Source organism: Chionomys nivalis, chromosome 15 (assembly GCF_950005125.1).
Source record: "Chionomys nivalis chromosome 15, mChiNiv1.1, whole genome shotgun sequence".
In the NCBI taxonomy this organism is placed as follows: domain Eukaryota; kingdom Metazoa; phylum Chordata; class Mammalia; order Rodentia; family Cricetidae; genus Chionomys; species Chionomys nivalis.
The window spans coordinates 9,977,636-10,005,308 of NC_080100.1; the positions used below are offsets into that span (position 1 = coordinate 9,977,636).

The 27,673-nt window shown below is 48.7% G+C and overlaps 1 protein-coding gene across 1 annotated transcript in view; it reads right to left on the reverse strand.

The window, feature by feature from the left end:
• Positions 1-27,673, reverse strand: part of Ankh (ANKH inorganic pyrophosphate transport regulator) — a 130,048-nt gene that overhangs the window by 2,321 nt on the left and 100,054 nt on the right. The window contains exons 5-11 of the mRNA XM_057789619.1: positions 27,185-27,355; positions 25,274-25,408; positions 22,913-23,005; positions 19,210-19,305; positions 3,293-3,422; positions 1,734-1,857; positions 1,129-1,228 (exon numbers count right to left, since the gene is read on the reverse strand). Coding sequence (XP_057645602.1) covers positions 1,129-1,228; positions 1,734-1,857; positions 3,293-3,422; positions 19,210-19,305; positions 22,913-23,005; positions 25,274-25,408; positions 27,185-27,355 — 849 coding nt within the window. The remainder of the gene's footprint in view (positions 1-1,128; positions 1,229-1,733; positions 1,858-3,292; positions 3,423-19,209; positions 19,306-22,912; positions 23,006-25,273; positions 25,409-27,184; positions 27,356-27,673) is intronic.

A 27,673-nucleotide genomic window follows, 5' to 3' on the forward strand; every position in this document is an offset into this window, starting at 1 on the left:
AGCAGCCAATCGGCACTCCGTCATTCCTGAGTCCATGCAGACATTGTGTCCTCAGCTCTCTGAGGAACAGATCAGAGTGAGAAGACTGGCTTCCACCCTGGCCTCTTCCAGCATTTTCTTCTCAGAACCCAGCTCCCATCACTGCTCTGCCCATGCCACTCCTGTGGCTCGGCCTTCTGTGTCCTCTACCTTCCCTTTGGTTTGAATGGGACGCTCAGTGATTACAACCACATTCTTTCTTGCTTTCTTTACCTAGTTGCCAGATAAAACCCTGACCTCAGACAGGCTCCAATCTCCCAGTCTCAGCTGGGAATGCCATGTGGCTGGAGGCCTATAAGAAGTCCTGTGCTGTGGTGCCCACTGCTGGGAGCTGCCCTCTGTGGCAGGGCCTTCCCAGATCTCTCTCTACTCCCCTAGCAAGCTCAGGCTTTCACACGCCCTTCTCTGTCTTCCGGTCTTCATCATGGCCGTCTGTCAGGGGCAACTTGGTTTTTTACTTAACTGACCCAAGCAAAAGCAACCAGAAGAGCTCCCATGACTGCCCCTCCAATTTAGTGGGGATCCCATCTCAGCTGCCCACCCCTTTGGTGTGCACTTGGCTGATGGGCGCTGCTGTCCTTTCTCCCACTAGGATCTCATTTCATTGGGTCAGTCCCCAAAGCAAGCACTTCACTGACTTCACCCAATCTTAAGTGGTTTTCTGAAATTCATGTTTATAGCCCTCTCCAGAGCAAAACAGCTCCTAAGAATTGTCTGTACATAGAATCTTCAATGCTCCTTTTGCTTCCTTGGGCTCTCCTTGCCAGCTTTGCTTCCTCTGTAACCCCAGCCTGAAAGCATAGACATGCTGGGATCATGTCTTGGGCTAACTCATCTGTCTATATCCACTCCCTGGTTAATCTCATCTAGGTGCAGAACATGCAGTTGGAATACCCCGCCTTCAGGTCAGACTAACTCTCTGCTCTCAGGCTGAGAGTTTATTACCAGAGTAGGTGTGGTGTGGAAGGGGTGAGATAGCCCAGCAGGATTAGAACACAGGATTAGAACAGACTTCCTGAACTAGAGAAATTATTTGTGAAGGCAGAGAGAGGTCCCAATGTCCCCAAAGCTGTAACCATAGTTTCTCACCTGTTTCCGGTAGACGTAGCATGCTGCAATGGCAACCATGGTAGATTCTCCCACAAACCCTGCTAGAAGGGAGCCCACACCTAGTGTGGCTCCATGCACCCTGGAAATGAGAACACAAGGAATGACATAAACAAGTTGATGACAAACTCAATGGATATTGCTTAAAGCCAGGAATATGACAGACCAGTGAGGTCGAGAACAATGGTATCCTTCATCCACTGGGCTCAGGACAGGACCTAACATCCACCCACCTTTGCAGTAGACCTGTGAGACTCAGGGCTGAGCCGTGCGGCTCCTGTTCCATTGGTACCACAGCCCTAGTGACCAGCCTGTGTCCCCCTCACTCTAGAGATCAGGAGTTCTGAGGGCAGGGCCTTTCTCCCTCTCTCTGGTTTACACGTTCCTCACCATAGGAAGTGAGCCCTGAGTTGCATCGCCTGTGTCCAGGCTAGTGTGGCTCTCTAGTCTCACTGGTGCAGGCAGACAAGCATGTCCTGAATCTCTAGCTCTAACATGCAGGGGGATTTCAGTTGGTTATGCAGATTTTAATCCTCTAGACAGAATGCTTCAGTGGCAAAGGATTCTCAGATACCACGAACACATACCCCAGGTAAGGCAAGACCACAAGGCTGGTGATGAGGACGATGATCCGCAGGACGGAGCTGGGCGCCAGGACGAAGGTTTTCTTCAGTGTCATCAGCCATCCAGTGAGATGGGCCCTCACGGTCACTGCCAAGGAGAGGACTTGTCAGGGGTGTGACCTGTTTCCACCCTGCTTCATCCCACCCTCTGCTGTGTGCCCAGTATAGCAACTCTTAAAAACCAACGGCTAGTGGGAACTCCCAGCCTAGCTGCGGGGACTCAGGGCTGGTCCTCTGTCTTCCTTTGGTCGCCGATCCCTAACTTTGAAGCCTAGCTGGGGTCTTCTGGCCTTCTCAGTCCTGTGTCTAGGTGGCCAGCTGTAAGCAGCTGCCTTGCTCCACTGGGATCACCGCTGTTGTGGTGGGCCCAGCTAGTCCTAGGATGGCCTTGCGCACTGCTACTCTCCCTGCAGATTAGCTCTGACCGCCCTCCTCTAGCAGGGAAAGCCCCAGGAAAAGAGGCAGTGCTAATGCTGGCTGAGCAGAAGAGCTGGGACCAGAAGCTGCCACCTTTCTGTTGTCTGAGAACACAGGGGATGGGAACAGTGAAACGAAGATGACCTTGTCCCCATCTCTCCCTGGGCCTTCTTGGGCCAAGCCTGACCACCCCATCCATAGCTGTTCTCCTTTCTCCCTCTGGTCATGGTGCCACCGCTCATCTAATCTGTTGCTACTGCACAAGGATTGCACCCATTTCCCACGCCTACTCTTGGGCATCCAGACGGAATGAAGGAAGGCAGTGGTGGCAGCCCATACACAGAGGTGCAGCTGTGCAGAGCACAGGCCTTTGCAGCGGTTGGTAAGAAGCACCCTGACCCATTCTGGGAAATGCCAGTAAAGTCTCCTGATACGCTTACTGTTGTTGGGTAACACTTGCTTCCAGGACTGGTCTGTCTGATGAAGAACCTGTCATGTTATTTTTATTTTTCCCTCTCGTAGTGCTGAGGGCTAAATCCAGGGACTCAACATGCTAGGCAAGTATTCTACCACTAAGCTTCATTCACAAGTCCGTTGTCTTCTTGGTCTAACAGTGTATTCTGCCTTCCCCAGGGGTAACTGAACTATAGATGAGGCTCATTTTCTTCTCTAGGGCAAAGATAGCCTTGTCTTCTTTTCTCAATGTCTTTTTCTTTCTTAGTTCATCTTCAGGTTTTAGCAAGTAAGCTCACTCTATTTTTGTTTTTCCATTTAACTCTGAAAATTATCCCACTATAAAACTGACTTTCTGGTGCGTGTTCTATGCACTGTAATTCATGCACAGATTTGAGGAACCCCAGTCAAGGGAGAGGACAGGTTGGCTGTTTCCCACAAATTCCACCCACTGCCCCCTTGGTTCTACTTCCTTCAACTGTGTTTGGATCTCAGAAAAAGTAAGCTGTGCTGTCTGATGTGTTCATAGGATATTTGGCTGGCTCGTGGCTTCGCCTTTCTCCAGCACAGACTGAAGTACTTACACTGTTGCTGGGGACATGATTCCCCTGGGCAGGAGGATGAGCAGGAAGTGCTCGTCCTCTGCTCCTTACCTGGTACTGGGAAGAAGGAGAAGATGCGCAGAGGAATGACGCAGAGCTCGGCAAAGGCGAAGTCTACCCCAATGATGTCTATCAGAATCTTCTCAGAGACGTTGGGGGTCCAGAACATTATGAAACAGAGCTGGGGGGTGGAACAGGACAACATGGAGCAAAGTTGTGAGGAAAAGGCATGCACAGCGAAATGAAAAGGTCAGGTGTGACATGGTCCCCAAGTGTTCTGGAAGGTGGTGAACATGCTCAGTGGGCATCTAGTTGGCACCCTAGGCTTACAGCGACAATTCCTGCCTTGTTCTCACTTGCCAGCAGGGGGCGCTGGTTCATTTGCTGCACTTGCCTCATAGAGATGGCCAGTGTGGCACTTCCACTATAGTTGACACCTGAATGGGTGACTGAATGAGGAAAGGAGGCCACCTGGCTTGCACTGAGGCTCAGCCATAATCTTTCATGGCCTTTGTATGGTATCTGTCATACTGACATGTAAAGTCATCTGTAGCCTACCCACTGTTAATGTTATGAGGGTAAGGGAAGTAGCAACAGCCACAAAATCTGCAACTTTGGGAAAGCAGATGGGCAAGTATGAAAGTTCAGCAGACTCCAGAAAATGGAACCTTAATCTGACAGAAATGCAGAGCTCATTTCCCACTTCCCTTCCCCTCAGATTAGGAGGTGGGGAAGCACGATCCACGGGAGGCTGGCTAACATCAGCTGTAAGCAGTTACACACTGCCCTTCTGGACGGCTTGGGACTGTTAAGAGCAGATTCGTCTCTGGTAAGGAGAAATGGTACCTCACATGGCTGAGGACACAGTTCTGGGGACTCTACAAGAGAATATTTGCTGTGCTCTCTAGAAAACAGCATGCAAGAAACTCAGAAACAAAGAACACCTACGTGCAGGTCATGTCCTAGCCTGATAATTGGAGCAGGTGTTTCAAGAAAACAAGACTTGAGAGCTCACTCTGCAAGGGGGTGTTTTAGGAAGTGTTATCCTACTGAGTTCACCTTTCCCCTAGTGTAGTGTTAATTCTGAACATGCCCCCCAGTTGACCATGACATGCTGTGTTCTTCAAATATTTGCAGAGGCCAGTGACATTGACTTTTCCAGACCAGAGTGGGAACCTAACAACCTCCTGACAATGGCATGGTTTGTGCCCCAGGGGAGCTACAGGGTAGATTTTCTGCCGCAGTTTGCTCTCAGTGCCGCCTCATTAGGAAGGGGCCTTCCAAACAGAACAGCCCAGCTTGTGCCCAGATCTTGGGTTCTCTGTTTACCGTTCAACCAAAGGACCCAGAGCTCCTTAGGGAAATGACCCAATATAGGACTAGAGCTGGGAGTGTGCAAGACTATCTCCATCAGGAAGATCAGTAGTGCCAGGAAGCAAGGCAGCAGGACATGTCAAGTGGGCATCATAGCCACTGGAGTTCCCAACAGCCAAGAAAGGAATATGAGCAACACAATAAAACAGCCTTGATAATAACCCCAAGCATAAAACCAGCATCCAAAAGCCCACGCTGATAGAAACTAAAGGAGAGAGGGGACAGAATACACCTTCCAGGCCATTCCTGTGGGCTGACAAAGGACAAATGTCACTGCAGACAGGGAGAGAGCTGCCAAACATACTAGGTCACCTGATCAAAGTCAAGTATGGTTAATAGGATTTGAGAAACTGGCTGTTCCCCACTGGCATTTCAATTCAGAACACACAGCCACTGTGGGGGAAGGGAGAGGTGTCTATGGTTGGGTGTCCTGAGCCCTCTGCCCTACAGCTCGCATTGCACACTGATCTGGTTTTTGAGTTTCCTTAAGCTGATGGTTCCACAGGTGAGGAATTCAAGTTTTCTCCATGGCCTAACAACTAGAACTAGCAGCCAAGGAGAAATTCTGATCTCCTGAAATTAGGAAAAAAGAAAAACGCACACAGCTGTCCTGAATTAAATACCTGGTCCAGGGCATCATTGTTTAGAACATTTACTAGAAAGAACAGATGTGCAATTGGGTTGAAATCCCCCACTGGGGCCAGTGTTTAAAGATACAGAGCAGGAGTTCAGTTCAGGAGGTGTTAGCAATAACTGGTACTGGGTCCTGGCTGCCTGGGGTGAATTCCAGCCACTGTTTCTTAGTATTCTGTTTCCAGGCAAGAATGCCCCAACATCTTCATCTTCTGGATGGGATGGTTCCCATCCCTTCCAGGATGCCCGTGAGCACCAACGTCCTTAGAGGACCTGTGTGTTGAGTTGGGGACTGGGCCACACTAGGTTTAACCCCGGAAGGAAATCAATGCCAGCTTGCTTCAATGAGAAAGTGTAGCTGTGGACACTGTGCTTCTGTGGGGCTTGATTCATTACTGTCTGCTTCTACTATCCAAGTCACTTCCTGGGAGTCCAGAAACATCATCTAGATATGATGAGATCAGGACTGATTTCATTTCCCTGTTTGTATTTGCCCACAGTTTACACAAGGAATAATGAAGAGAAAAGATAGAATTTGGCTAGGCAGATAAGGGAAAAAAACCCTCTAAAGAAAAGTGCCCAGTTTCTTTCTTAGCCTCCTTGCTGGAGCCCAGAGATGCCAGGAAAGGAATATCTAAGCCAAAAATGTCTCTGGTTCTGTCATGGACAGAGGCTTAAGAAGGCAGTAAGGGGTCTGTTCCCTTAAGCACTCCCAGGAAAGCACACTAAGTGCGACAGGGCGCAAGGAACAGGACTGACCAGCTCCTCTCTCCCCTCTGTCAGTGAAGCCTTATTAGGCCACAGCTGTGTGGCTAAGGGCCCTCCCCTCCCTGGGGTCCTCCTGCACAGCGCTGCTGCTGCCGCCGGCCGCCGCCGCCACTGCCGCCTTTTCCTCCCTTAAGCCCCTTAAAGTAAATGTGTTCTTCCAGAGATCACCCCACTGTGGCCTGGGAATTTCATTGCTCAAATTCACAGGACAAGAAGCCAGGGTGGCTTCGGTGGCCACTGAGCTTCCAGGATCCTCACCCCTCAAACTATACACAACAGAAGCAAAGAGACACACTCTCAAGTTCAGAGACACATTGGTAACCCCTCCCCCCCATCAAACAGTTTTAAATGAAACAGACCCTGTTTCTAAACTGCAGGAAAATGGGTCTTCATGTACATTCTGTCAGGGACATGAGAGGTCATGTTTGGGAGCAGCGAGAGACTCAAAGGAAGCTGAGGGCTCAGCTTCAACAGCCAGGGTCTTGTGCACACATCAGTTCTGGAGGAGAAAGCCATGCTGTCTTGCCAGGGCAGAAATGCCTAGTAATGGTACTGTGCGAAAGTAAGCAGAACGACCGACTTGTGGCAATCAGCACTGCCGAATGACAGGGCGCGAGGCTAGTGACAGCCACCCACTAAAGGGTGACTTCATGAAAAGACCACAAGAGGCAGCACTTGAAAAGGACAGTGGGAGAAGGCAGCTTTGGTACAGGCACTCCACTGGGGAAGAGAGGATGGAAGTGGGAAAACCCTCGGAGGAAGGATGACCGACAACAGGTACAGTGTGGAGAGGTAGGACTTCTTATGTAAGGTCAGGCTGGCAAAAGGCCGCCCTGCTGAATACAGTAGCCAGTTAGTACATAGTTAGTATATAGTATGAAGGAAACACCTTGGTTTTCTATGCTGGAGAACTAGTAAAAGCATATGGGAAGATGCTGACGTTGTACCTGACAGTCTCCATCTGGCCTGTGCTATTACATATCGTGAATAAACGGTAAGGAATTTGATGCTACCATTTCCTTTTTGAAGTGTATTCTGGTAAAAATAAGCATCTTCAGATATAGTTTTGTAAGTACCATTTGTCTTTTAGTAAGATGAAAAAAATCATTCCTCTGAGGTTTGATGAATTGGTCAAAACCACATATTTCCTGAGATCTAAGACGACCCCAAATTCTTGGTTAAGTCATAAAATCCTACTTGGAAGAAAGATGACATTTCAAACAGCAGGGGGTGCCATGCACCAAGCACAGAGAGGGTACAGGGTGTCTGCCATGTGCCTGCTGGCTACACAGGCTGCAGTTACAGAATGTTTGAGTCTAGTTCTTACCAGATCTGAAGGATGCCTAGAAAGCTCCACGCCCTAGCTTCCGTGTAGCTTTTCCTTGCTGACTTAAATAAACTCAGAATTTGAGGCTGAGGGAGAGGAGCATAGTGCATGCTGATTCACTTCAGCCAGAATACGGATGGGGGTGTGTGGTCCAACCACAGGAATGTACCTCACTGTGGCATCAGAGTAGATAGGGTGGTAATTTAGATTCTGTGCAGTTTATCACAACTAGGATGTTGTCTTAGGGGCTGGGGAGATGGGTCAGTGGACAGAGCTCCTGCTGTCCAAGCAGGGACCAGAGTTATATAACTGGCCCCCACCTGCAGAGCTGGGGATGCCTGCTGGCTACCTGGAATCTCAGCACTTGGGAGGCAAAGACAGGGGATTTCTGGTTAAAGCTGCCTGACTAGTCCGGCTGGAACTGGCTAGCTCCAGGCTCAGCAAGAGATACTGCCTCAATAAGTAATGGAACCTGCTGGACAGCACTAATCAATGCTGGCTAGCACTCAGGAGACAGAGACAGGTGGATCTCTGTGAATTTGAGGCCGGCCTGGACTACAGAGTAAGTTCTAGGACAACCAGGGCTACATAATGAGACCCAATCTCAAAAAATAAACAAAAAACCTTTGGAGCTGGAGAGTTGGCTTAACGGTTAAAAACAGTGACTGCTCTTCCAGAGGAGCCAAGTTCAATTTCCAGCACCCACATGGTTGCTTGAAACCATTTGCAAGTCCAGTGCCAAGGGATCCAAAGCATTCCTCTGTCCTCGAAGACACTGCAAGAGTGTGGGCCCAGCCATACATTCAGGCAAACTAATACACATATTATTAAAATAAAATTATCTAAAAAATAGGGAATAATCAAGCAAGACATTTAATGGCAAACTCTACAAACACACACATACATATTTGCAGACACCTGTGCCCCCACACATACAAACACATAATACATAGACATAAAATGCAACAAATTTTGACAAAAAGGAAAAAAATGTTCAAAAAAATCGCACCTGTCTCATAGTGGCATAATATGCTTGGCCATTTGCCTTTCCATAGAACCGTGGATCTGCGCAGTCTGTCATGCGCAGGGCTTAGGGGCCAGTTTTAATTGTTTAAATATTTCCGAGTCTCTCCAACAAATCAAGCTCCCTTATCTACAAGGGGTGCTGAGTTAAAAAGCCAGAGCCTGCCAGCTTCCAGAGAGCAGCATGCAGAGAGGGAAACAGTTCTGTGGGAACAAACTCTGCCCGGTCACCTCAGGCCAAGAGCTGTCCATGCTATGTCATAGTCCCCATACAATTCTGGAACAGTGCCTCTGTCAAATCTCCTCTCCAATGGGGACTCGGGCCCCGCTCTCTTTCCAGGATGCCCTACGGCACGGGAAAGAGCCCTATCCTGTGCCTTGGTATGAGAAAGCTGCAATCTCTGTTCATTTACCTTCTGCCCATTCCTTCCCCATGCACAAGGGAGTCATTTTCTCCGGCGGGATAATGGGAACAATGAGGCAGCAGTCTCCACCTCATGGTGCGGGGGAGGGGCGGACGGCAGAAACAAAGGCTGACACAGGCAGCCTTTGTTCTAGACAAAGGGTCAGCATGGTACCAAGGCTGGGACAGGCCCCAGCATCGCCCAGGACGGCTGAGTGACAGCTGCACAGGAGGGTGGTGTAGCCACAGAGAGGTAAGACTGGGTTGTGCATAGGCACTCACCTGCTAATCTGGACAAAGAGGCCACCAAAACAAAACCACTGGCAGTGGATTTTAAGCTTTAATGACTTGGGTGTTGCCATTTCCTAGTTTATGAGGCCTCAGAAGAAATAAGCTTTACTGAAGGGATGCTAGGAGGCATGAGGTGGTCCTGATGTGGCCAGCATCATATAGACTACCTAACGAGCAAAAGCAGCTGACAAAATGGGGAGTCAGATAGCCCTTGAATTATGGCAAACAGCTCTGAGACAAGGATCCTGAGCACATAAGATGCTATGTTGACCCTGATCCCAGCTTCTGATGCCTAAACTGGGCGTTTTTTCCCCATGTGCCTCTATCTACCAGTGGTGTGTGACTTAGACATACAGGCAGACATCAGGCGCAGGTGGCTGCCTGACTCTCCGAGGGAACCAGCCACCATGGATATCAGCACTAGGTGACCTTGCTGCCTTGGAGGTAAATTGGGGGTGCAGAGACAGAACTCCTATGCCTTTGAATCCACAGAATCCACCAGTACTAGACCACACCAATCAGCACTGGAGGCAATCTGTGACTCACGAAGAGGGATTGCGTGTCATAGGGAGAGCTGATAGTGCAGATTTTCAAGTTGCTTCTGTGGTTCTGTCTTTTCTCCCTGGTCATATCTCTCTGAAGCCTGAAATTCTAAAGCTTTTGGATTAAGATCTTCACAGTACCAAATGCCATCCTCCTCAGGTGCCTTCTGGCATCGGGGCTTGACAGGCCAACTAGCTATGGAATGAGTACAGGCTTGGAGGGGCCTCTAGTAGGTGCACGGCTGCCCTCTCCTCTCCAGAGACTGCAATGTGTTCTCTATAAACTATTCAAGCTGGGGCACCCTGCAGTAACAGTGAGGACCAGACTAGTTCTCTATAAACTATTCAGGCCGTGGCACCCTGCAGTAGCAGTGCACACCAGACTGGGCACAGAACAGACTTAAAGTCAGAAAGGGCGCGCACACAGCCTGAAGGGACCTGAAGGTCAGAGAGGAGGGTTGTGGAGCATTCTGGGATAATAACATTCAGAGGCTCAGATCATGCTGTCGGCTTGCAGTGAGACTCCCAAGTGACAGCGACTTCAGGAGATGCCAAGAGCTGGAGCCCACTAGGATCCCAAAGGAGGATTCCAGGAGGGGCCAGTTTTGGACTGCCAAAATAATACGGCTGCCTGGATCTTACCAGGCTTGGGCTTATTCCGGTGCCCCATGGCTAATTAAGACCTGCGGTCTAAAAGTCAAAGGTGACTTAGCCAGGTCAGACCTGATTTTGTAGAATAGCTACAAGAGGAAAAGAAAACTGTCATGGGCTGATAGGAAATAGACTCTTACACATGCTATTGCCATGTACACGGTCTCAGGACAGTCCTCCATGGCATCCTGAGCATGCTGTGAGAAACAGTCTGTCTTTGATAGTTTATAGCATCAAATACTATAAAATTTGTGTTTAGAACAGGAATTCAGTTATTTTTAAAAACCTCATCTTGTAAGACTTTTATGCAAATTTCTAATCTTCCTCACCCAGTACAACCTTTGTATATACAAATCCCACTGCTTCACTCGAGGAATTTGATTGCCTGGAGCAGGGATTCCTTTCCTATTCCTCCTTCATTGCCTGGGCACCAAGTCTTTCCAAACTAGCCAACTGAGTAAGACCCTGAGGCTGAACCCCGCCCCCAGCCAATGGAGGAAGGGGCTCAGCCATCACCTGAGTTTGAATAAAAACCAGATGAACTTTCTGTCTTGGTATGCTCTTCCTGAGCATACCCTCTTGACCAAGAGTAAAGTTTGTTTTGTCCAGACATTGCCATTGGAGTGGTTGCTCCTCTGTGACCCTGAGCTTCATCTTTTCCAGTTCCTCTTTATCGTCAAGGGACACACCCCAGCACCCTTTGTGGATGTAAAACCGTACATAGTACTAAATCCTATATACATTGATTTTCCTTGTGCCTATATACCTAACAAAGAGTTCAATTTATAAATAAAAAGCTGGAGATTAACAACTAATGTAACACAATATTATATTGCAATAATTCTCAAAGTATTCTACTATACTGTGCTCAGCCCTCCTGTGATGAGGTGGGATGATAGCGATGGGGTAAGATCAATGGAGGTGAATGACACAGGCCGTGTGACACAGCGCTATGATAACGCAAGAATTGGCTTGTACAAAATCACTGCAATGTGGCATCGAATGCCACTCTGTCAGTGGCATTCAACCTCACACGCGAAATGATCACGACTAAGTGATCATCCAGTTGCTACAATCTAATACCAGAAGGGCACAACTCAAACGGAGGGAGATGTATTTTGGCCACAGCTCCAGAGGTTTCAGTCTATCACAGGCGTGGTAGGAAGAACAGCTCCCATCCCAGTGACCAGGAAACAGAGGACTCACGTGTGGGGAGTTCTCCCTTTGATTCCACCTGGGGTCCCAGCCTAGGTCACATGCTGCCGAAACTCAGGACGGGTTTTTGCCCCTCCCTTCCCCGTGGGAGAAACACTCTCAGACACACCCAGAGGTGTGCTTTAACAACCACCCAGATGTTTCTCAAGCTCCCACAGCTGACAAGGGTGAACTTGACAGTGACTAACAGGCCTGTAATGCGCATGCAGAGTGGTAACCCCGGACAAAGGGTGGATTCGCGTCCTAGGCAAGAATGAACAGAATGGCATGGGATTTCATTATGCTACTCAGAATTGTAGTTATAGACTTTCTGGAACTTTCCATATGGTATTTTTGGGCTGTGGTTGACCAGGAGGAAAAAAAAATCTGTGGGTAAGGATGGACGACTGTGTTTTATTTTTCTCTCAAGTACCTGTTAGTACCTGGAGTTGGAGCTGTAGGGACCACCCAGAGATAATATCCGTGCCCTAATCTCCACGACTACTAAATATATGTTCTCTGCTAACAGGTGTGATCAGATGAAGGCATCTGAAATGAGACCATCCTAGTGGGTCCCAAATGTTTCTTGCTGAGGGTCAATATATTCTTCAGCCCATCAGTTAAGATCCCCCTCTAAAACAGAGGTTCTGGCTGCTCTCTTGTCACTGGTCACATATGCCGTTTTTTAATACAGTGGTTCTTTGGGGCCTTAGGAGATCCCCCGAGAACAATTGCATGGCACTGGACAGGCGATCTATCTGATCCAGAGCCCTTGAAACAGAAACTCACGGAACAAAGCCCAGGGGAACTTCCCTCTCCAGCCTGGATTCTAAGAGTAGCTGCGCACGGTCATGCTGAGGCCCTGGCAGAGCAAGCTGGACACCCCTTCTGCTGACCCAAGAGGGTGCTGACTGCTTCAGATCGTTCCTGAGCCAAATGATCTCTCACTTCAGGAAAGGTTCCCTGTGGCAAATTAGCATCTGGACCAGATGCTCTGGACCTTTATTGGGCTGGTTTCACCCTAAGCTTATTTGGAAGTTTTTGAGATAATTCTTTTGTTTGCCTCTTTGAAGTCTAATATAATCCAGGCTGGCCTTGCGCTCATTATATAACTGAGGAAGACCTGAACTTCTGACCCTCTGTGACTCTGGAATGCTGGGATTATAGGCATATGTCACCGTGCCCGGTTTATGTAGTGCTGGGCATCAAAGGTGGGGCTTTGTATGGTTGGGCAAGCATCCTACCAAGTGGCCATATCTCCAGCCCTATATTTCGTGTTAAGTTTCTATATAAAAAGGGCTGGCCTCAAGCTTGTGGAGTTCCACCTGTCTCTACACCAACGTGCCCAGCATGATAATATTCCAAAGAGTTGAGATACTTTCAGTTTTGCTGGGTCCCCGCCTGCTCCATACAAGGCAATCGATCTGTTTCAGGATCTCAAGAGGAAGAGAAAAGATCTCACAGGAGCAACCTCTAACCTGAAAGCCTTGACAAAAGACAAGCCAGGCAGCCCACCCCACAGTTTCTCTGACATTTCTTGGGGGTTATCAGTGGGGTTGGACCCGGCTGTGTTGGAGCTGAGAGCTGCTTCCTAAACACTACTCCCATCGCTGTTCCAGGGTAGGTTGGTTTCTGTGTTTAAGCTGATCTAGTAAATGCCATGGTTTTCCCCATGATTACAGAGCATCTTCAGGCATGCTTCCTGAAAGTCTGCTAATTATCTGCTTCCCTGCTCTGTGACAAGTCAAATGGTTCCTGGTCCAGCCACTTCTCTCTAGGATTTTCTTGCTCTCCAGTGCTAAATTGAGGATGGAAGAGAGCCTGTGTGGTAGGACTTGGTAGTAGTGCCATGCCTCAGTGGGCGATATATTGGAATGTAATCCCTACTGGGGAGTGTTAAATGGGTGGATATATAGTCTGATTGGTCAGGTGGGGCCTCATGGAGGTTATTACAGTTAGAGGGGACCCTGGTTGGAGAAAGACCAGACCCATGCATAAATATTTGAGGACCTTGACCAAAGAATCCTGAGACAAAATAAATCTCCTTTCATTAAGACTTATTAAATTGTGGCCCACGTCACCAGCATCAGGACACACTAATAGGTTTTGTAAGTTTCACGCAAGAAGACTTGGAACAGATACCCGAGATGTCTTAGGTCACTAAAGAGATGGAGAGTGGAACAGTAAAGTCTGATGAGTCAGAGAGAAAGACTCCTTTCTCTTAGGAGCACCAGCACGTTAGGTTGTCAGGGCTACAGTGACCGGAGATCTACAGGTGGGCATTTCAGAGCAATAGGAGGGGATGTACAGTCCCCCACCTGTGAGCCTGAAATCAGGATGGGTGATGCCAGGCCTCTCTAGAGCAGCAAGACCCATGATGACACCATAGGCTTCCCACGTCTGTGTCCAAATGTCCCCTTTTATAAGAACCTCAGGGACAGATTTGGAGCCAAGTTTGCCCATTGGAACCTAGACTCCATTTCCAAATAAGGTTGCCTTTTTGGTCCTGGGGTTAACGCTGTAATGTATGGACAGACACCACCCCGCCCATGACAAACAGAACGGAAAATTCCAGGTGGGTTCACGGCCTCCCTCCCTTTTTATTTACTGCAAAAGTGAATACAAAGTTTAAAACCTGGCAAGGGAACCTAAATCAAATACTCCTTCCTGCTTCAGGTCCTTGACTTCACCGAGGCTAAGACACCTCTTTTTGCTTTTGTATGCACACGTGTGTGCAGGAAGACTTGTAACTACAGAAACACAAGTCAGAGGCTGACCGAGGGTGTTTCTCAATCACTCTCGACTTTACCTTTCTTCCCTCTCTGAACCAGAGCAGGCCCATTTGGGTAGACAGGCTGGCCAGCAAGCCCCAGGGATGTTCCTCTGTCTCCCCTCCCCCGCCCCCACAGGAGCTGCTGTGCATGGCTTTCAGGTGGGTGAGATCAAGGTTGTCTCTTCATGCCCATGGGACACGTCCTTTACCCGCAGAACCATCTTCCTAGCTCCTATTTGAACTTCTTCCCTTTGAAGAACCAGATCCTTAAATACCAACAAACAGGTCCCGAGCTGGGATACCCTTGTACTCGCCTATTGTAGCCAAGCTTTTTGATGACATCCCAGCAGGTTTCCTTCTCTCTTTGCCATAGGTGGCAGTGACACCTACTGATCACATGTCTGGCCTTGCCCTGTGCTGCTCTGACTAGTTGAAGCTGAGTGCACGCTTCTTCTGTGAACAGTGGGATGCAGTCCCCTGAGCTTGGCATGCCCCAAGTGCCCTGTTCAAACCCTCCTGAGAGCTGCATTCCATACCTGCATTCTTTGGTTTTTCCAGACATGATTTCTCTATGTAGTTCTCGCTGTCCTGGAACTTGCTTTGTAAACCAAGCTGGCCTTGAACTCAGAGAGATATGCCTGCCCCTGCCTGCTACCACTGCCCGGCTCTTGCCTGCATTCTTAACACAGGTCAGCTCACCAAAACCCAGCTTAGCCAACAACATTATGTGCAATTTCCTGGTTTCTAAATTGCATGTCTCTAAATACTTCTGAAGTTTACAATTACCAGAAAGACTCCCAGAGCTCCAGGGTTTGGGGCTCCTCACTCTCCTGTTTTGAGTGTCCCCTTCTCTCTGTCGTTTTGTCAGTTTGTGGCAACTTCCTGTTTCTTTTTCTGCTGAGCTGACTCCTTCTCCCTCCCACTGTCATGCCCTCTTCATCTGTCTGATCGTTTATTGCCTCTCTGTGATCCTTGCCCTGTGCTTCTCTGACTTTCATGGATCTAGCATTAAACGGTGTTGGGATGGCTGGGCAGGCCGTCCACTGCACAAACTCATGGGATCTAGCATTAGACAGTGTTGGGATGGCTGGGCAGGCCGTCCACTGCACAAAAGTGCTCCACTTGCCAAGGTCCATCTGGATCAGTGCCCGTGCCTACTGCATATAAAGGGCTTGGGAAGGCCTCCAAGGCACCCGAGTCTATGTTTTGCATAGATTCTTTTCCACTTCTCCTGGAGCAGAGGGGCCCCATTCTTGGCATCAGCTCCCCAAAGCTAAAGCAATGGGAAATTCAAGAAGAGAAAAACCCAGTGCTCTTCAAAGGACATTTGTGAAGTCAGTCAGAAGCTGGGCCACTGTGAGCAGCCGAAGCTGTTAGGGCTCCCCTGATTATCACAGTTTGTTACAAGTGTCAGAAAGCGTTCAAAGGAAAAGGGATCCCCAAACAAGTTTTGGGTTAACAAGTGAATCCAGTAAATTGCACAGCCTGATTCTTGGCTTTCACTGAGTGGCCTGGGTCCTGGGAACAGGTGGTCTGTTACCTTTCAGGGATAGTTATCCCTACCAACAGTGCTATTGGCTCTTATTCATGGGCCACTCTGGTCAGCAGTTTTTACCTCAGCCCCAAATCTAGAGTCCAGCAGGAACTATGATGTCCTTCATGGTTGTATATGTGGTAGGGACTTCCAGCTCAGGTATCCAGCTCCTTCCCCAAGGGACGTCTTCCTCACTGCCTACTCTACAGCTTCCTCCCCTCACATCCAGACAAACAGACTTCAGGGACACGCTAGTTGCCCCAGGATAAACACAAAACCCAAAGCAACAGGGCTCTACATGGCTCTGAAGGAAGGTCCTGGCAAAGTGGGCACTGCACAGATGGCCACCTGTTCTTTGAGGTTGGCTTCTTATGTGGATCACGGTCTGCAATACAGCCCCTCCTGTATGGCTACAATACAGCAGGCCCGCAGGGAAGTCATCCTTTGAGATCACTAGAGCGTATCTCTGTCCTCTTTTCCTTAGACGGTAGCTTGATAGCTCTAGCCTACTGCCCCCCCCCCCCCCGCTTTTATCTGACAATCTACTCATCTAAACTGGATCTTTTAGATCCACTAAGGCTCCCGAACCTCTCCCTTATCTCAATGGATCAGGCAATTTCCAGACCACATCACTGTGTGAACTGTGATCCAAGGGTGAGCAGCAAGATGCGAATGAGTCACATGAGCAAATATTGCTTTTCTGCTGTTTACACGCCCCCAAATTCACGACTTCACAGAGAGCAAGAGCCACAGACACAAGAAATGACAACTTGGTTGAATCCCAGGTTATCATGGATGGGTTATGTGGTCCTAGGGACTACATCACAGACCCGCTTTGTGAATGTCAGAGACTAGGGCACAGTAGAGGTGCAAGAATTAACGTGTCATGTGATTTTAAAAGGTACACACACGCACTGACAGTTAAAGGCTCAGTTTAGAAAAACTCATGTTCTATGTGCCTTTTAGGGACAGTTCCTCTAGCCAAGATGTTAGATCAAAAGACTGAACTGTTAAATGCACAACTGAGCCACAGATTCAAATACTGCAGCTTTTAACGTTGAAGAAACAGTTCCCTCAAGCAGAGCCAGTGCTCCTGTCTGGAGATGTGGGGAAGTTAACCGCACAGAGTTCCAGGTGGCTGAGCTCTATTCCATTGCTGAGCATGTGGACGGATAGCTTATTCTAAGTTGTTTCTTTTGCTGAAAACTAAAGGTTTTTAACTGTCCATTTCCAAATCTCCCCCCAACAAGGGCTTCCACGTCCATTTCTAAGGTAGACTCACACTGAGCCGCGTCCATTTCTAAGGTAGACTCTCATCTGCCTGGGAGAGTGAGTATTTTTCCAGACCCTGTCATTATTTTAAACCTGCTGAAGATCAGTTTTGCAGAGATTCAAATTATTGGCCACGATCACCTTGAGAAAGGCCTGTCTTCACACCCAGGGTGGCCATGTTCTCCTTCACTCAACTCCAGCTATAAGAAGGTACATCCACGTGAGAGAGGACAGCCTGGAAACACTGGCAGCTGAGCCAACGACAGCCCCGAACTGACAGCTCTCCACACAGATGAGGCTGTCCCAAGACCTGGCTTCAAGTCAACTCTTGACTCCAAGTCATTAACAGTCTCCAAAAGCTGAGGCCTGTTCCTGGAACAGAAACTTCTCTGGCTTTTTCCTAAAATACCCTTTTGAGCAGTTTCAAAGTTGTTCAGTGTTTTGCTAACATTTTAGGGAACTATGGAAAAACTGGCACACCATAGGAAGAAAGGAAAAAAAAATGCCAACAGAGGAAGAGGTCGCCCGGGGTCACTGGTCAACTCCAACTACAGATGTGATCAGAAATTCCCTCCTAGCTATGAGCCTTGCGTCCAGTGTGTGCCACCCCATCTCACGGGGACAGGCGGCTGGAGGGAGAGTGGTGGTGATGGGTGCTCAGGATATGGCGTTATATGATCACAAAAGCCTTTGCACCCACTGAGTCATGTCTTGTGTTGTCCCTGTCACACACTATAGAGGTGTTGAACCACATATTAAGCTGTAGGTTTTGAGTGGAATTTGGAGGAAGGAAACACATTCTGGGCCTGCTTTTCAAGGACAATCAACATTGCTCATCCAGCTAAAAGGTTCTCAGGGCCATGGTGAAGGTGGCACATGTCTCAGCCTTCCTAGTCTCAGCCCTTTGCCCTGTGTACTGGTTGTTAGTGACGGCTGTGCGATAGTTATATAGTAGGCATATATGGAAATTAAGTTCCACAGGATTTTAGGAGTAGTACAGCCACAGGAACAAAGGAAAATCGAGCTAAGTTCAAAGGTGCCATATTCTTTAATCCCTTAGCAATCACACAGCCCAGCTACCGTGTAAATTGGTTTGCTTTTCCCTGCCTTTAGTAAATGTTTAAACTATCAATCTTAATTTGTATAGTATGTCTTTTGGCTTTTACAGCCTGAGCCCTTTCCCTCATGTTTTCTGAAATCATCTTCCACAGCTGAGCTTGGTAAAGATATGTTTACTTAAGAACTTACATCCAGCTCCTGGGAGGCAGAGGCAGGTAAATCTCAGTGAATTCTAGGCTAGGCTGGTCTATATAGTGAGTTCTAGGTCAGTCAGGGCTACTACATAGTGAGACTCCACTTAAAAAAAAAAAATTGTGTACCCAGAAACTAATGGCTGGGTGTTGTCGGATCTTAATCACAACAGTATCCTCTGTATTATACAGGCTTTTTGGAACCCAGGAGAGGCCCCTATAATATCACCAAGTAAGTCAGCTATTATCAGTACAGTGTCATTAGAAAAGGAATTTCTACTAGAGAAAATAAAATAATACTTAACTACATTTGAAACAGGGCAGTGGTGTTTACAAAATTGACTGAAATTTAAAAGATCGATGGGAAATGATGTAGCAAGAGAAGAATACCCGGTTGGGGGTATGGCTTCAAGACCAGGAGTTCACCTAGTACATGCAATGCCCTAGGTTCAATTCCTAGAAACACGCGATGCCTGAAAACTAGACGGGTAAGACAGCTGTCTATCATCTTAGCACTTGGGAGATGGAAGCAGAGGCTCCCTTGAGGCAAACTGGTTAGCCACAGTAGTTGAAGCATCAAGGTCGGGGCTAAAGGAGAGGGAAGTAAATAAAATAGAAAGGGGTTTAGGAAGGGGCTGTTCACACACACACACACACACACACACACACACACACACACACACACAGAGTTTTATTCGAATTAAAGCTGCCTTTCTTGGTCATGTCTGTGGGCCTGAGAAGCAATGGAAACACTTTTCTTCCTAGAATCAACGGTCTTCAACAACAGTCAGTCGTTAATTAAGACAGCCAGGTACCACAGCACAGAATACAGGAGTCCTTCCTCTAAGATGGCAGTCTCTCTCTTTGCGAACACACCCACTCACACTGAGAGAGCGAGAGCGTGCACCCTCCCCACATCCCCTCTCTCCTTACCGTCAGGGACAGAGCCATGCAGACAAAGGTGAACTTTTTGATGTGAGCTGAGGTGACCGTGCTGCTCGTGTTCGCCAGCTTGTTGCTGGGGTTATTCTGGGAAGACAGAATGGCAGCAATGACAAGGCTGGGTTATCCCTGGCTGAGCCCCTGGGTCACAAAGAGCACCTTGTTTTATTTGACGTGCCTCAAGTACGGACTTCAGGTGACAGCTTGGAAGATGGCTGTCACATTGGGTCTCTGAAACAGCTGTCAGGTTCCTGCCCAGAAACATTAACCAGAAGGAACTCTGGGCTCATGCAATCCTCTGCCCTTGGCACCAGGCTGCCAGCTCACCCCGAAGGGCCTTGGCTCTGAAGCCTGCTTTCTGACTCATGTGTCTCCTTTTGGCTTCGGCAGTCCCTGAACCTGGCCACCAGGACCGGTGTCTCCTTAAATGCCACGGCTCACTGACCTCTGGGGTCCTTCCTCTCTACCGAAGGAATAAAGCTTCCCCTGAGCAGTTAAAGGCCCGCCTTGGGCCCCAGATACATCATCCCACAACTCTTTCTTCCCCTGTATCCCAAACAGGGCTCATTCTTCTCCCACATTCATGCACCTATCTTTCTTCCCTTTGTTGGATTTCAAAAGACCCCCCTCCCAAAAACCCACCCCTTGCCAGCCCATCTGTTGAGGAAAGCCTCTCTGTAACTGTTGACTTACAGTTTCTTGGCCTCACTCCTGAGGATACTGGAGCTGTTTGGGTGGACAATGTGCCCTACACACCTCTGAGATTAAATACTGCCTGTCTTGCCCACTCTCTGGCCTTGAACACTTTACCGTCCTCCTTGAACACTTTACCGTCCTCCTTAAACAGATGAGGATCTCAAAGAGCACTGGCTACACCGAGCTGTAAGCAAATCCTGTAAGCAGGTAGTTCACGGAAATCCTGTAAGCAGGTAGTTCACGTATTCTCTCACTGGTCACCAAAAAGTGCGGAGGAGGCCTGCTGAGGCTGCCACAGCCCACTACCAAGCACGCTCCTAGCAGACATGAGGATCAGGCCTCACTCCAAGGAAATCAGAAAAGAACCCTGCTTCGTTCTAGATCAACTTAGCTCCAGAGTTGAGGAACAAAAACTATGTGGGATACCTGACACCACATTAGCTTATGGGGTGGGGGAAGGAGGTGCAGTATAAAAATCAGGTAACCGCACTCAAACACGCTTGGTCCATGCTGGTGGCCATTGTGAGGACTGCTGCAGGGCACTGAAAGAGCGCGTGTGCGCGCAAACACACACACACACACACACACACTTCTGCAGGTGCGGTTGAAGTGAACTGGCACACCAGCATTAGAGAAACAGTTCCATCTTCTTTGCCTGATGAGCTCTCTGACAGACAACAACCTAAACAGAAAATCTGCACATGAGGTTCATATTTAGTCACAAGTGCTACAATGTTAAAGCTCTTCTTCTAGAACCCACAAAGACGTCCAAGCCGCCACCAGTCAAGGCAGGGAATGCTGGAAGCCCACTCAAGGGGTCTAAGGTATTGGTGGCCAGATGGCATTCCCAAACATGGCTTGGGATTACTCAGTGGGTGTGGGAAAACAAAGGGAGGTCTGAAAAGGATCCCAGCAACTCCGGGTTCTGGCCAGAGGCAGGCTCATTAAACAGAAACTCTTAGCTTCTAAACTCTGTGATTAAGAGTTTTAAAACAATGTTTCCCTTGGGTGCTCCTGCTGAAGACACACAGCGTGGGATTGTTAAGTTTTATTATTATAAGGTGGCCAAAACCAATTCCAGATGGGACAGTCGAGCCAAGAGCTCACCCATTTCAGTACCGCCTTTGTCTTCAGACGCACTGTATAATCTCACTTACCAAAGGAAAAACTGAAATTTAGCAAAGACCGACATCTGTGCTGGTTTTCTAGGACTCGCTACACGTGTTCCTTGAAATGAAAGCAGTGATTCTATGTATAGCTGGCATCAACTCACTAAACAGAAGGCCTCTCTCTTAAAGCGACCCAGAACTTATGCAGTCTCAGGGGTCTGTCTGTAGGAATCAACCAAAAGTACTACCCAGGAGAAACTCTTTAGGCTGGTGCTGCATCCAAATGCCTGTAATTGGTGATGGGTGGGAGTCAATGGACCGCTAAGGGAGGGCCATACCAGCACAGTCACTAGCCCATCGCACGCCAGGGTACCGGGGAGGGACCCCTGCAGTTGAGAGGAGAGGCAGACTGTATAATGAGTGTGTGTACCCGAGAAAAGGAGGGGAAGGGAAATGAAAGACCAGCAGGAGGCTGGGCAGTATGGAAAAATGCTACTGTCATGGGAGGTGATAACAGTGCGTGTGTGTGTGTGCGTGTGTGTGCGTGTGTGTGCGTGCGTGTGTGTAGGGTGGTGAACTTTGTCTAGACTTGGGGAATACCCTGGGCTTAGGGAGTGACGTGGGGTGGAAGGAGTTGGGTACCTACCTCTTCTGTAACCTCTATTCTACTAGTCTGGCCTTCCTAATCGACAGTCCAAGGAGACCTTGCAGAGCTGGGATGCTGATTGAAATGGGAAAGTTTTAAACAAGCCTGGCCTTGTTTGCGTGACTTCACGGGGCTTTTGTGCCCACAGGAAGCTGGAGTGAGGGCTGGAGGTGGGGAATGAGGGATCCGGTATAGAGACAGTTAAGAACCAGAGCTCAGCTGACCATTTTGATGGGTGGAAGACCCTGGCCCTGGGCTTTTCTCCCCAAACTCACTGGGCTCCCCTTGGATAACAGAAAATAGGGGCAGCAGCAGCCCTGAGCCACTGCTAGGAACCATGAAGGCAAAACCCATAGCGAGTGGCTGGCTCTTCGTCCCTCTTCCATTTTTCTCTTAGAACATGACATGCCACTATACATGAATAGTATGCCTTGCTAGCTATCTGCTTCCGAGCAAAGGGCTGTAGGTTTAAACAAGAGAGGAGTAGTGAAATAGACATTTACTAAATGACAGGCAGGACGGTTCCCACCAAGCCAAAGATGAGGTCAACAGAGTTAGAGGCCTCCCTTCGAGGGGCCAGCAGTTGCCGGAGGGCAGAGCTACTGGCCACTGAGGTTTTCTTGGCTGAATTAGAAAGGTGAGGTATGGAGCTGGAGTGATGGCTCCCAGAACCCTCACTGGGTGGCTCACAATCACCTATAATTCCAATTCCAAGGGAACTGATGTCCTCTGGCCTCTGAGGTCACCTGCATACATCTCATGCACATAAACTCATACAGTACATACATACATACATACATACATACATACACCTTAAGAGAAAACCCCTAAACAGACAGGAAATGAATCATGCCACACAGATACCGTCTGTGCCTATCTACCTGCCACAGAACAACAGCCACGAGCCTGTGAGCTCAAGCCCCAGCATCACACCCCCAGAGCCTGACATCCGCTACAGCACCCACAAGGCCCGGCATTGACTAGACAACAATAAGCACAGGAACGAAGCCCATCAACCTAACTTGGGGTGGGGGTTACTGACTGAAAATACTCACGCACAAGGAACAATGTGACCCAAGGAGTAGCAATTTGAAAAAGCACCACAGAATCTGCACTAAGGCATGCTTCACTTTCCTCTGCTATTCTCGGAGGGAAAGGTCCAGGGTTTCTCCACGGAGACCCCTGTCCATCAAGTGGCAATGCTATGAAGTGTGTTTCTGACACCATGCCACAAAAGTCTCACCTTGTCAAAAGCAGGATAGACAGCACGGATTTCTGTCAACCAGCCATATGGCATGTGACCCACGGGGTAGGTAGCTGTCAGAATTGCCACTGCCTGCAAGAGAAGAGTGGACGCTGTTAGTGTAGGCATCAGCGGGAAGCCCTCCGAGATCTGCCGGGCCAGGTGATAAGACTAGGGGCACATCTGTCCGTGTAGTCACTAGCCACAAGATGGTCTCAAACAGAGTAGAGATGAACCGAATGAGGATCAGGCAAGATCCCCTGCTTAAAATGCCGATATCTCAATCCAGTTTTCTCAGGCTCCAGGATCTTGGCTCTTTCCATTGGGCCTAACTAAGCTCCCGAGTCAATCACGATCTTCTGTGGTGTTTTGCATGTGTGCATCGTATGCACGTGTGTGTCCACACATGTGTGTTACATGTGTGGCATGTGTGTATGACACTGTATCTTCCTCAGTTTCTCTCCACCTTACATATTGAGGGAGAGTCTCTCCCGTGAACCTAGAGCTCATTCATCCAGTTAGCCTAGCCAGTCTTCTCAGAGCGCCCGGCATCTCACCTTGCCGTGCTCTGGGTCACAGGCGGATGCTGGTAATCTGGGCTCTGGTCCACACTGAGCTAGTCCCTCAAGCCCAATACGGGTCCCAAAGCAACCCTAGGAACAGAGTCTCAGGTCGGCTGTACTTCTCCACCTGCCTGCTGTCCCTCAGAATGGTGGAGCGCTTTGTCTTTCCAACTCAGCCCATTTCAGGCCACTTGGTCCCTGGTGCCCAACTCAAAATTTTAATTTAGCAAAATCAAAAAATATCCTATACAGGAAAGACTCCTGACAGGTTTCCATGAAAAGCGTTTTTTTTCTTGCATGAATGAAAGGGAGAAAAAAGAAAATTTGGCATCGACGGCCACACTCTGGCAGTTAGTGTTTTAAGCCACTGGTGAAAGAGGAAGTCTGGCTTCATTTGTTTCCACGGACACAGCAACTGTGCCCAGCACACAAGGGAATGATGCTGTCCACAGTTATGTGAGGGAACCTGGTTTGGTACAGTATGGCGCAGTGTGGCGCGGTGTGGTGTGGTGTGGTGTGGTGTGGCACAGCACAAAAGAGCATCGTGATGAGGCAGACCTAGCCAAACTTCCCTCTTTCTGTGTGAGACGGGAACGCTCTCTCTGTTGGATTCCCATCTCTGCTTCTCCACAGAAATGCACTGGTAACATTAATCACACAGGGCTGATGGAAAATGAGTCAAATACACACAAATGCTTGAGACATAAGCACACCATCTAGATACCACTGGCTTTATTTCCCATGTGTGGAGCTTCTATGCCGTGGCTGGCAACTTGGAAATGCCTAATACAAAATCTGCCGTCTTTTGTTTTGTTTATGGGGAGGTGGAATTCTAGCACATAAGCAACGGGGGTTCCGTGCCTGGAAAATTGGTATTTGACTGACAAAGCTGCTGTCCTACAACAGCTGCCCCGGATGGCATCTGTGACTCGGATACCAAAATCCAGGGACACTCGGGAGCCAGAGAAAGCATTCTGCTTTTGATTTATAGGCGTCTTCCCCGGCCAGCAGGAGCTCTTGCTAGGCCATGGAAACTGGCAGGGTGTTCTGGGCCGGGGAGCTGCTGACAGCGCATGCAAGGCCAGGTATAAACAGAAGGCCTTTACGAGAACTCGCCAGCCTTCCTAAAGGACCAGTGGTGCCAGCAACAGAATTAATTCTCCAGAAGGCGATGGAGGAGGAAACAAATGAAGTCACTCTGTTTGTTCACCCCCAGCTTGAGAGAACAGATGAGTCAAGCCTTTCTGTGACATGGCAACCAGTTTCCACATCCATTTCTGGAGCTCTCAGTGAGCACACAGGAGACCCTCATGGTGGTGGTGGGATGATTGCCAAAAAGGCCATAGATGGCATGGCATGTATGACACTGGCACAGGGGAGGTGAGGCTAGGTGGGGTCACCAGAGGCTCTGGGCAATGCTGGAGCTCCTACGCGGCATGTCCGATGATCCTTTGCAACAACAGTGAAGAAGCTACATGATGACACTATAGAGAAATGGAGGACCTTGGCAAGGAGGTCAGAAAGCTAGAAGATTCTCACTATCCCAGCTTCTAGCAACTTCTGTCTGTGCCTTTCTCTTCTATGCCTCAGTTCCTCATGTGGTAAGAAGGATGATGCAGATGTTTTCCATAGCCTCGGAAATGTGAAATTTCAAAAGTCACCCAGCCATGGCTTCCTTTTTCACTGTCTCATGTAATTTAGCATTTTAGAATCGCTTGGGCTCTGGAGGTGATGTGGAAATAAATCTGAATCATTTCCATCCCTCAGCATGTGCCCGCATGCCCACAAAGTGTCCTACCTCTGTAGCAGCAGAGCTGCCGCCGAGGTCCCGGGACACAAAGAGGTTGACAATGGGCCGACTGATTCGCTGTGTGGCTAGGATCAGAGCCAGAGGCCACCAGAAGCTCAGCATCTTCCTTATGGTTGCATCGCCCTGTGTGGAGAAACAGAGGTCAAAGCTCATTCGGTTCCGGAAGTAGACAGGAACACAGCCTAAAATCAAAGCTTGGCTTCTTATGCCAATCAACAGCCCTTCGTTACGCTGAATAACAATGTATAGAAAAGCCTCTGTAGACACGCCAAGCTTAATTAAAACTAAGTGTACGGTCGTATTAGAAATTAATTCAGACAGCTGGCAAGCTACTGAGAAATCAAAGTACATACTGGAGCTCGATGGATTCCAACTACTGTTTCCCATATGCGGAGCCAGCCTCCACACGAGGTCCTCCCAGGACCAGAGAGGCAGGTTTCAAATGAGTCTCTGTTTATGTCATCACAGTGACTGGCGACAAGCCATGTCAGTAGGAGTTAACTCTGAGCAACAGAACGCTATTATAATCTACTTTGGAATCAGTCAATATATATAAAAGTGTCTAATTGCTGCAGGACTATTTAGCCCAGCTGCAGAGACTCCCACCTTCAAGGCCTTCACAGGAATCACACACACTGAACAGAGCTGTAGGTGAAGCTCAGTAAGGGGCTAGCCGTGTCTTAAGACATCTACGGTCAAGGTGTGTGCTGTCTTCCAAGCGTGGCTCCTGTTACACAATTTTGGTTTCGTTTCTTAAGAGGGTAAGTGTTACATCATGGGACCATCTCAGGCATTTTGATTTCTTTCCCTCTGCTGGAGGCTGAGCATTGAGAGAGAGGTTGGTGCTATCAAGATAATTGTGGTGGCCAAGTGGAAACAACCAGGTAGGGAGTCAATGGTAGTTTGAGCCACACAATTACTGTCGTGACATGATGAAAGCATCGTGTGGTCAAGCTAGGGGCTGGGGGTGGAGTGTGGTCAGGTTAGACACAGTCACTTCTGTCTGACTTGTAGCGAGAGAAATGATGCCTACTGCACATGAAGAGAAGCGAGCATGCACACAAACCCAATCCTGTTCTTACCGAGATGAACAGAATACCTTGGCCTCCTGTGACACGTTGGCTATACTACTCTTAGCTGGACTCTCACTTGACATCTAAAGCCCAGGACAAACGCAATGTTCTCCATGGAGGCTTCCTACATCACATGACTAAAACTGGAGGCCTCTGGATTCCTTGCAGTAGAGATGCTGTTCTGGACTTGTCTAGTGTTTTGTTTTCTAATTGTTGCTTCTTCTATGTTGGTCTTCCATATCATGCTATGGTACCTAAAGCTCTGCTGAGTCCCTAGGAGGAGCCAGATTAAGATACTGGGCCTAACCAGTGCAGAAGATCAACAGAGCCTGGGGCTGTGCTATAATGTGAAAAACATGAACACATAGGTTCCATAGATCCTAAAACTTTCTGGACCATGAAAGAGGTTGCTGTGGTACAAGAGTACAGGGAGGTCATGGGCTGTGTTACCCATGACTTGACGCGACACACAGTCTCCTCGTTTGGTGAGGAGGAGGCTGAATGGTCACTTCTGCTAAGATCATTTTCAGCTTTAGAGTTCATGATTCTCTGATGGCCGACCCTCAGAAAAGCCCTAGTGCTTGGCCTTTGGGCTTAGCACACTGAGTTCTCATTTCACAGTCTCTGCGTCTTGGGCATACTGTGGTTGAACAGGTAAAGATTGCCCTGGGGGTCAGGGAGAGAGGGAGAGGGAGTGGGGCGGGAGAAGACTCAAGATGGACAAGGATGACCAACATATGACACATGTGAAAACCAGACAGTAAATCCTGTTAGTCTGTACAACCAGTGTATGTTAATATCTGAAAAAGTCAATTGGTGCACGCACCCCCAGCTCTGGGCCGCTCCTGTCGGGGATGATGTCATGGATGTTCCGGTAGTAGCCCAGGCACAGTGTGGTACAGCGCACGAGCGCACCCATGTACAGAGACAGGATGGGAATGAGCAGTGGCTCCCGGCATTCCAGATGACTGTGAAGCAAAATGGCTACGAAAACAACCTGCGGAAGGGAAAATAGGCCAGGTTAGCCGAATGAGGGGAGCTGGTCCGAGAGGCCGGGCCGCCCTCCTGAGCTCAGTAGACTCTAGTCTGACCTCCTGGGACCCAGATGCAGATACCTGGGGTTCACTGGAGAACCACAGCCATGATTTTGCTAGCTCCACCACTGACTCTTTTAAGGCAATTGTACTTCTGGTTAAAATGACCAACTAGAAATACCTAGAAACTTTGGCCTCTTAGCTGCCTCACTCGTGGCTAATAGAGGCTTATTCCATACCAGAGGAAAAGGCTGTGGCAGCAGTGACGTACAGGGACATAA